The sequence below is a fragment of the Bicyclus anynana genome, chromosome 15 (genome assembly GCF_947172395.1).
Source record: "Bicyclus anynana chromosome 15, ilBicAnyn1.1, whole genome shotgun sequence".
Taxonomy (NCBI): domain Eukaryota; kingdom Metazoa; phylum Arthropoda; class Insecta; order Lepidoptera; family Nymphalidae; genus Bicyclus; species Bicyclus anynana.
In genome coordinates, this window is record NC_069097.1 from 16038395 (window position 1) to 16049566 (window position 11172).

The 11172-nt window shown below is 40.4% G+C and overlaps 1 protein-coding gene across 1 annotated transcript in view; it reads left to right on the forward strand.

Annotated features, from left to right (window-relative positions):
* LOC112052803 (E3 ubiquitin-protein ligase ZNRF1) overlaps nt 1-10465 on the forward strand; it is a 113733-nt gene extending 103268 nt beyond the window's left edge. The window contains exons 2-4 of the mRNA XM_024092027.2: nt 5062-5157; nt 5633-5738; nt 7604-10465. Of these exons, the coding sequence (XP_023947795.2) occupies nt 5062-5157; nt 5633-5738; nt 7604-7661 (260 nt within the window). The 3' untranslated portion in view covers nt 7662-10465. The remainder of the gene's footprint in view (nt 1-5061; nt 5158-5632; nt 5739-7603) is intronic.
* Nucleotides 10466-11172: the final 707 nt, after the last annotated feature.

Below are 11172 nucleotides of genomic sequence, written 5' to 3' on the forward strand. Positions count from 1 at the left end.
GAATGTTAGATAATGTTTTATCTTCACTTATTTTACAACATATTTGTAAGTATTAAGTCTCTGGGTGAAGACATAAACATCTACTTAGATCATTAATGCTTTTAGTACCTTGTTATTAATATGTTTTTAGTAGTTGATTGGCTGTAAATACTTTATTAATGTGCATGTTGTGTAATTTGTATAGTCTAATACGATATTTCGTCGTCATCAACCCATATTCGGCTCACTGCTGAGCTCGAGTCTCCTCTCAGAATGAGAGGGGTTAGGCCAATAGTCCACCACGCTGGCCCAATGCGGATTGGCAGACTTCACACACGCAGAGAAGATAATTCTCTGGTATGCAGGTTTCCTCACGATGTTTTCCTTCACCGATTGAGACACGTGATATTTAATTTCTTAAAATGCACACAACTGAAAAGTTGGAGGTGCATGCCCCGAACCGGATTCGAACCCACACCCTCCGGAATCGGAGGCAGAGGTCATATCCACTGGGCTATCACTGCTCATACGATACGATATTTAGGTGCTGCAATATTCTAATGATATAGTCATTTAATTGTATTAACTTGTACAACATGCCTATAACATGTAATATTAATAGAATATACGTATATTCCAGATATTTCACTTCGGCTTAGTTCATGAATTTTATTTAAATTTACTGAAGATATTTTTTGCAGTTGCGGGTGAATTGTGCTATTTAATCCTGCGTTCATACTAAAAACTGCACAGGATTGTCTAAAAGTTAATGATTGTACTTACCTAGCCCATAAAACAAACTGATGCAGGTAATTACATTGAGTTATTTCAAGTATTGTGTAAATTTATTTCAGTCCATCTATTTAACTCTGTCAATGCAATTTGCGAACGCAACTATTTACTGTTGTAGTGAAATATTTAAACCGGCGTTACTGGCGTTTGCGAATAAATTCCGTGTAATCTACTGTCGTGGAGCGGCACTGAATGGATGTTGAATACTTCAACTGAAATTCACGCACTGGTTTTACGGAATGCCATAAAACCTTACGACTTTACAGCGAAATGGATTCGTTTAAACTCAGCAAAAGATACGTGACTCGCGTTACAACACCGACGTGGTGCTTGCGGTTGCGGTTTAGATGATTTAGTTTGTACAAACTACAGAAGCGTCTTTTAGCAAACTGATTAATGCAAACTTACTGCAAGTTTGCTATTTCTCTAACTGCGGATTGTGCAGGATTACATATTCCCTAGACGCAAGCTACTTTTGTATCTGAAAACAAAATAAATAGATATACAGTCGCATTTATTTGTTGTGTTACATGCTTGTCCACCTAAATAGAGAGATTTCTCGGAAAATATATCAAAAATATGTGACGGGGTACGTATTATCTTTATCATGTAACTTACCCCTTCGCACACGTCTCCTCGGAAATTGTGTCGGTTTGCGTCAACTGCGGGCGCAGTGCACGTTTCCTGACAGGAAGTGATGGCTCCTTCCGCGGACAACATTGTTATTTCACGGAAACATTTTATTAAACTCCAGGTGTCTCGTGTCGACCTTGAGGATTTCTTTTGTGGCTTTTATTGAGTACGAATACAATAAGGAACTTAAGCTAACTTATAACTATACAAATCATGCCCACGTGGCAAGAATACTGGCTGCATATCCGCGCTGGACAGCCAGGCTGATCCTTTGCGCAAAAAATGAGCCAGCCCTTCTGTCACCAGCCGAGGCAACTAGCCGCGGTGCTATGATTCGGAGGAATTTTTTGGCACTACGACTCCATGGCCCAAGGGTCTGTTTCTGGTATAGAGATTGGGTGATATCACCGTGTTAGGAGTAATAGCATGGAATTTTGCGGTATTTTGACGTTCCTTTTGGTCATCATTTCCTCTAAAAATAGTATCATTATTAAATGTTTAGTGACAAACAAACAAACTTTATAGTTTCGTTATACCAATTTTTTGCCAAGCGATAGATGTTGGCTGTTGTAGTTAGGATCAGCGCAGAAACTCACGCACACGTATGTGTGAGTTTCTGCCTGAATGCAAGCCTGATTCCATTATCGGTTGTGACATTGGACATTGTCATAGGTTGACATCGTGTTTACTGGAATAGTATCCATTACCAACGTCCATCAGTTCTTCGAGAAAAGTCACGTCCACGTAAAAGATATGTTTTAAAAAATATATCTTTTCTTCTACTTCTACCTTATTTCTGTTTACGAAAATGGAGATCAAAATGGAGACAGTAAAGGGATTGAAAGTATAAATGAAAGTTTCTATGAAGAATCCATAAATTCTCAGGGATTTTATATTAGGACGGGAGATAAAACTGTGTAATAAGTGGCATTTCCTGCGGACGGGGTTGAGGGAGACGGCTACTATAAAATAAAAGGTATTACATTATCTGGGGAAGCTGTCAGTGGCCACTAACTTGCTACATCAGTTTATCATGCTACTTTACCGCCTCCAGTTTATCAGACTCAAACTAAAGTCGAGAGGAAACTTAAATACTTATCTTAGAAAAGTTTGAAGACGTGTTCCGCCCAGCATCCGGCGGTTGAACGGTACTTGGTTATGCTTTAAAGTGCTTTTTTTGATTACTCGCCTACGCTTGTTTACCTTTCTTAGTTACGATTTTCTTTCTTCTTTCTTTCAAAGTTTCAAAGAAAAGCAGGTTAGAATTTTTTTGTTAAGCCGATTATTTAGAATTTTTTTGTTAACATTACCCTGATTATTTTTTTTTCATTGAATTGCACACATTTTGTAACCATTTCTGCGAGAAGTATTTGAAAACCTGCTGTAAGTGTAAATAAACACTTTATGTTAATTATTACTACTTACGGCAAACTAACAAAATCGACAATAAGGCTACCATTTTGTCAATGATTGTCATTTTGCGAAAAAAATTAGACATTATAGACACAAATTAGTCACATTCCTACTATTGGATATTTTAATTATACTCTCCTGTTCAGGAAAAGTGTCCTGCGGTTTTACCTCAAGCTCTCAAATCCGTAGCGATTCCATAATATTTCGACATTCCGTACCCTGAGGCTGTGGGCCATAAAGCTTATCGCAAAATTTTGGACGTCATCGATTATTTTATTCACTTCATTCTTACCACCTACTGAGGTAAAATTACTTACGTCCTTATATAAGACGGACAGATATCCTGATGGTTTTGAAAAGGTAAGCCCCCTGTTGGCGTTCGCTGCGGTAGAGACATAAAGATTTACTATTTTCTTATTACTAACTATTTCCGAACCAAACCAAATTCTAGTACCTATGTTCCAGCTCTTATGTGGCTCATAAATTCCCTCGTAACAATATATATTATCAAAGTTGAATAGATCTATCACAACGTTTGTGTACATCGCAATTGTCATGGGAAAGATATGCCAAGCTGTGCCTTTTGTTGGGGAAATGGAATCCGACCTCACTCCCGCTCCCCCCACACTTCACCCCCGCGGCTTATGAATATAGAGTACGTACATTCATACTTGACAAACGTTTGCCTATTATGACCACGTTACACTCGGCCAATGAATTCGGTTCGGATGCGAAAATGTCAAAATTTCAGAATTATAGTTGCGCAGCGAGTATTGGTTTGCGGAAATTCGCCATACACAGATACAACTATTAAGCGTTGACTTGCTGTTATGTGGTCATATAGGTACATTAACCTATTTGTGTATGACAACTAATTCGATGAGTTAAATAATAACATTAAATCGCAAAGTCTCTTTGCAGTTGAATACTGAGGAGTCAACGACGTCTGAGGAACAAACCACGCGTATTTCATTCTTCTTGTTCGAACTTGTGTCTGTATTGCACTGTACAGTTTATAGTTAAATTAAGTAAATATAGAAATTCTTGTTAATTGTTGAGCTAATATTTTTTTACAAAAAATGGACGGACTTTTTTATATTTACTAAATGCATCAATTTCACCGTGAACAACGAAAAACCGTCGTTTATACAAACTTGGATGGTTATTATTTTTAATGTCTCCGTACAGGCATTGTTATACATACACAGCATTTATTTCAATACTTTTTGTGTGTAGTTACCATAGTTTTGGAAACTTTTATTGCTTCTGTCGACCCGGATTTATTGCTCGCGACTTTATTTGACATTATATTTGCTTTTATGAATCGCCTACTTTTATTTGAGTGAACTTATAGAGAACTTTATTTGACGGAGTGCTTATGTAAGAAGCGAATAGATTTCGAGCACCATAAGTTGGGTAGATCTAGACCAGCTACTTATTCTCTGGACGTACTAACAAATGAATTAATGTCATCAATTGATTTCATCAACCAATTAATTTCATCAGAATCAATTTGACATATAACTTCGATGACTTAACTACTTATTAAGTAACAGTTACGCCTTGTACTCGTATAACGGAGCTTGTCCGAGGAAGAAGGTGTTACCGCCATCCTTACCTTTGCCGTCAAACAGCATTGCTGTGTTTGAGTCCAAAGGGCATGTGATTGAGTCAACGGCGCATAGGCTTAACACCTGTGCCTCATGTCAGGACACAGAGCGGCTCTTTGCAGGGCGCGGTCCTTGCATAAAAAGGTTGCTCAACTATATAGGACATGGACCATTTACCATCAAGCGGGCCATCTGCTTGGTCCGTAAATGATTACATTCATCGACGAACTTTTCGCTTACAACACGTCTTACTCGAATTGGAACTTCGTGATTATTGGATCCCAAAATTAAAATGTACTTTTTCGTCACTTACAACGAAATTGCTATGAAACTTTACAGAATCGATATGCTGATCTGATAATCTGATGATCAACCCGGAAAACATTAATGAGTTCTATTATAATATGTTAGACTGTAAACTCGATAGCATCCGCCCAATAATGGCCTACGCTAGTGTAGTGTTCGCTCGCCGCCCAAAGGCAACTCTAAAATCCCTCCCGGTCCTTCAGAACCGATTCATCCGTTAGGCCATGGGCGCTCCGTGGTTTGTACGTAATAACGACATACAAAGAGTCCAATATATATAGACTAAACTCGATATGAAGTATTAAGTAGTGCTGTCTGTCTGTTGCAGGAATCAAATGCCCCGTGTGCAGCAAATTCGTGCTGCCCGACGACATCGAGTGCCATCTCGTCATGTGCCTGACGAGGCCGAGGCTCTCCTACAATGGTGAGTCCACTTCCTATAAGTTTTTCGTTATTCGGGCCATAAGCTCTCCAGTCTCCATCTTGGGTTTAAGTTTTGGGTCGGGCTATGAAATATTGGGGTTTTCTTTTTTAACATATTTTCAGTCTGGAATTGATCTTCAGATTGATTTTGTGTAGTAATAATTATAGAGTCAAATATATCATCCTAAACACGAAAGTCGGTGCAAGGACAGAGATCATCAACCTGGCCCTGCAGTGGGTCACTAAGACATGATGGTGATCATGAATACCTGTAAGTTTCTAAAAAGAAAAGTGTTGAAAGTAGTTGAACATGCTTTCACTTCTACGACTACACTTGGTAGACCATTTTGTAAAGTTTGAGACCTCATGTTTGGAAACGTTAACTAACTGTTGCTCGTATGCTTAAGAATACGGCTGGTGTTAAATAACAAGAACCTGTGGTTCTCACTTCTCAACGATTAACGTTCGTGTTCCAGAGGACGTGCTGAGCGACTCGAAGGGCGAATGCGTGATCTGCCTGGAGGAGCTGGTGGCGGGCGACACCATCGCGCGCCTGCCCTGCCTCTGCATCTACCACAAGGGGTAACTGTCACTCTCTGCACCCTGCATCGTCTCCCACATAGGTACCGTTCGTGTTCTAGAGGACGTGTTGAGCGTCTCGAAGGGCGAATGCGTGACCTGCCTGGAGGAGCTGGTGGCGGGCGACACCATCGCGCGCCTGTCCTGCCTCTGCATCTACCACAAGGGGTAACTGTCACTCTCTGCACCCTGCACACTTGAGGGTGCTACGGTGTCGGGGTGAAACGTACGTTGAAAGTTTTTTATAGCGTGCTTTTATTGAGTTATACCAAGCGTTTCGATTACTCCTGATTCAAGAAGTTATAGCTAACTCCTTTACAGCTTTCTTTTTCCATACCACCGACAACTCTCAACTTACGAGTACATAGGTATAACCATATAACCATAAGTCAAGAGGGAATAAGCACCTTCAAGGCAAGCGTTTCACCGTATACTAGGCTACATCTTCACTTATTATTATCAGCTCATCAGACGTGTTCGCAGCCGAGAGGTGGAGCGGTGGCCTTTAAATAGTGCGAAAACACTGTAGTTATAACTGCGAAATACCTACGTGGATAGTGGATATTCTGTTTAGCACTTGCAGAACAAACTCGTAACTCGGATGAAAGCGTCCATTTAAGCACTCAGCTGATGAATCCGGCTTTGTGTAGACACTTACAATGTGCTGCGTTTCTTACTGCGGTTGCGGTGGGGACGCTAAACGTCTTGGTTTGTCGAGCAAACGCCGCGGCTGGAGTGGGACCTCAAAGGACCCTCGGCGACGCCTCACAAAGCACGCAGTCGACCCACTTTCTGCGCTGCGCTGCGCTTTGTCTCCCGCCTCGAGTTGGCTGACGCGAACAATGGATCATAAACCGCATAAATAAAACGTTAAAGTTTTAGTATTAAGGCTGCGCTATCCGTGAATTCTATTGTTGGATAGTAAGGCGATCATTGATTTTTAATAATGCGTGAAAACAATCGGGGTTGGAAGAATAATCAGCTACTACTCGTACTATCGCGGCTACTAACATTGGCTTAGCTACAACTAGCCTACCGTTCGACGCGATGCGCCTGATATGCACGAGTACGATGAGGATATGTAGACGCCTGCCTTTAGTGACACAAGAACTACTTTTGTTGTTTTGCAAAACATTTAACGTATTCCAGTACTGTACCTGTATTATTAAATCGACTTTGTTTATATTATTGAATATTATAAGTTACCATTGATTAAGCAAAAACCTATATTGTAGATAATTAGGATTATATTGTAAATAGGAAAACAATACAATTAATTGTATCAGTTATTATCCATTCTAATTCATAGTCTCAAAACATAGCATTTTGCCCTTACCTACTAAATCATTCTAATTGCAAAAAAAAATACGTATGGATAGTTCGCTTATTAGGTAATAGACAAAAAAATAAATCGCGTGTATAGTCTAGCGTCCTCTTAAATAAGTAGTATACAGTATTTACACTTTTGAGAATTTTATATTTTGCTAAAAACAAATGTTACTAAACGGTGTCGCGGCCTGCTAACGAGAGTGGCCATATAAGTTGAAGAGAGCAATTGCCGAGAGTTGTGTTGTTCCTATGTAACTGTAACAGGAACACGTAACTGAAACCTAGCTCCATCTAGCGGTGGCTGCAGTGAGTAGGTTTAGTACTTCTGGATCTGGATTTTTTCTTGGTAGCATACCACTTTGTTAGGCGAGTCTGCTTGTTATAGACACTAAAATATCCACCTGGCCTATGCTCACATAAGCTTTGTGACTGGTAAAGTGAACATGTAATAAAGTGATATGATAGGAAATCCTTTACTTCAGATATGTTACCTACGTATTATTTTCAAATACTTACCAACGTTTTTTTTTAATTTCCAGATGTATAGACCAATGGTTCGAAGTGAACAGATCATGCCCCGAGCACCCCGGCGACTAGGCGCCGCGCGCACCGCCTCCCCGGCCTCGAGCGCCCCGGCAAGGCCCGGCGCGAGGCCCGCCCCGGCGAGGCCCGGCGCGAGGTCCGACGCGAGGCCCGCCCCGGCGAGGCCCGACGCCTCCGGCCGCGTCCGTCAAGTGCCATGTCGCGAGTGATATAATTTTATACAATGAACTGACTGCCCTGTGGGCTTGTAAATATAAACTTATGCTAGTGAGATGTTTTACCGTTTAATGAATTTACGATTAAAACGAAAACAAAAATAAAAAAATACAAAGACAATTCTATTATAGTAAAACGCTAATGGGAATTTCTCGGTGGAGTATTATAACTATGGAATATTATAATTGAACATTTTACATCGTTACGTTTACTTTATGTTCTGACGCAGCGGCGCCGCTCGCGCGCTAGGAGCGCTTGTGCAATGGACGACTGACACGACAGACTGACATGAGTGATGAGTTTACGCCGTCAATATCTATGCTTGGTTAGAAAAGGTAATGCCCATCCCCGGCCCAGGCCTACCCTAACCACCCGGCAATTTACGTATATCTAAAAAAATCTTGATAATTCTACTTTAACATTAAAGTCATTACTTAATCAAAAAAAGTTTGTAACAACGTTTTACGACATTTTTAATTTTTCCACAACGGGGACAAGCAAACATCGTTGACCAAACAGCCTGAGCTTTACGATATTTTTACAAAACTTATTATATGATTGGTTTGTTTGTTTGTTCGTTTTTTATTTGTTAAGCTTGTTGGTAACAGAAAAATAATAAAATAAATAAATAACTGCGCAGCTTTGGTACATCGGCGAACATTTTGCCCTAGAAAGGTAATGACAAAAATGTGTTTTTCCTCAAGAACCATATTTTTATTAAGCCCTTTATTTAACCAGATCCTTATTTATACATCACACTATCATCTCCTATACTTTTATTCGGGGTACACCTGGGTTCCCTGGGCCGACTGTATGGGCCGATGGGCATTTACCTTAGTGCTTTTCTTTAGGGAATGGTCTGTCCATCCACTTGTCCATTTTATAATTACATATTTATCTCTGTCGCCTGTTTTGTGAGTAAATTGGATACTCCGCAAGTTTGTGCGCTTTCATTTTAACTTTGCGCTTAGCGCATGCATGTAATGCTAAACGACGGTGAGACGCAAGTTGAAGACTAAAGCGTACAAATGTGGACACGTCTACCGTTTAAGGAGGCGAGATGAGTAATAAAAAAAAACTGTTTATTTCAAGCCTTGGTGACTTATGACCCTTAGTTGTAAACAAATAATGTAAACAAATTGAAAGTATGACTGCTGACGACAGATAAGGACGTGTTTACATTATCTCGCTTCGTTAAACTTACAGCCCGATGCAAACTTCATGCAATTACGTGCGGTTGTCGCGACGCAGGTCGTGTATAAAGTATGATAAAATCAGTGGTCTGCAGTTCAAACATGCTTTGAAGTACTCCAGTGGCGTGCATTAGGTGGCCGATAAGGGTATGCTCTAGTAATAAAATTAAGCAAACTATAAATTAGGGTATAGCCCTAAGAGTTGTCTTCTTAGTTTGTCTTAGTGCTTATTAAATTCATTTTTTTTCAATTTGCTTAATTTTATTACTACTGCATACCCTGATCGACAACCTTATGCACGCCACTGGATAAAATCAAGACGGGTGGAAGAGAAGCGCGCGCGGGGTGATGTTATGCCGTTGCGTCGGTACGTTACCACGGATGCCTAAAGTTTTGCATTGCTCGCACAATGTCCGAAACGTCATGAAGTTTGCACCGTACTATACTTTAGGTCCGTATTAACAGACGTTACTCAAGTGCACGCACACCAGTGCAATGTTGCGTTCATCACAAATAATCATCATCACAATTATGATCTCAAGTAACGAAACTTTAGTGTGACGTAAAAGAGTACAAGTTAATAAAATTGGAACTAATAAACTCGCTGTGTGGCAACACCACATTTACTGTCATTAACACAACGATCTGTCATTATAGTGGAAATTCGGATAACTTACCAGAATTAGAATAAATATAATTTACTTAGATGATTTGAATTTAATAAATGTAAATCATGAAATCGGCTATCTTAGTACCCATACCATAACATGGTGATGCTTACTTCAGGGCTAGATAGTAAGTATTTTCCAAATATTAGTTTATTTATATTAGATATTAATATAATTTTCAACAAATCATCTTATTCACTATAAAAATATAATATTATTTACGTATAGAACAGAATATCAATTATTATCAAGTATCAAGGTAGTTGCAATCCTCATTTATGTTCTACTCTTTTGTGTCGTACATAGCAATATTGACGAACGTCTATTAATATTGGCTTTAGTGGCTGAGATGCGAAGTTATAGTCTGGCAGATTTGTTGATAACACTCCCATGATATGCGGGCGACAGGGGGAAAGACTGCGCGGGTGTGAAATCGCGTCGCAGTCGTGGGTTTTTCATTCATCGCTACACGCCCCCCAGCCCGCGTGCAACATCGAGGGTGTTACGAACGAAGTTGCCAAGCTATAGTCATTTAAACTGGCGAAGACCAAAAGATATAATAAGCCCGCTTACTGTAACCGAGAGCGAGGTAGGTAGGTACGGAGAGGGCAGCGCGAGCCGCGGCGCCGCACATGTATGTATGTATATTGTGTATATTGTAGGACGTCCTGTGTTGCAGCGACTCGGCGCCGCAGTACATATCTGTTCCGTAGCTTATGTATAATGATATCATTTGATCTTTTTCATCTTGATAAATAAAGTTGATTTGTTTCTAAATTTTCTACAATTGTTTTATTTTGTGCACCGTACTACCTGACGCCGCGTGGTTCCCGTTCCCGTAGGAATACGTGGATAATATATAGTCTGTAGCCTTCCTCGATAAACGGGCTATCTAACACTGAAAGAATTTTTCAAATCGGACCAGTAGTTCCTGAGATTAGCGCGTTCATTCAAACAAACTCTTTAGCGTTATAATATTAGTATAGGAGTATAGATAATCATTTCGTCGATTGTTAAGGACTCAGTCACACTAGCACAGTTCGATTGTGACCTCTCTGACTTCCTATCAACTAGTCTACCACATCTAACAGGTCTCCGTGACGCTCAAGTAAATACCCATTTAGTATCATGGGCTCCTTACTATTAGTATAGAACAGCTTTCTAATCATGGATCTGCGCTATCTAATGAGCATATACTAGTAGCTAACATTAAAGACCAGCGCACCCGGCAAGCTTAGGCTGAAAAGCCTGAACCCCGGCAGGGCTTGGAAGAGAATACCGGGAAAGCAAGGTCCCCGCGACGTACCCGGGCAAGGAGGCATTGCCTCGAGACCCGTACCCCCGGGCCCCACCCCGTTCACACGGGCCGGAGAAGACCCACACATCAACCGGCAACCTTCGCTTTGACATAAGTGTTGTTCTTCCTCTACCTCTACCCTAAGTAGAGGTAGAGAAGCCAGCCTAAGTATCCTATGTCTGTCTCCTGGT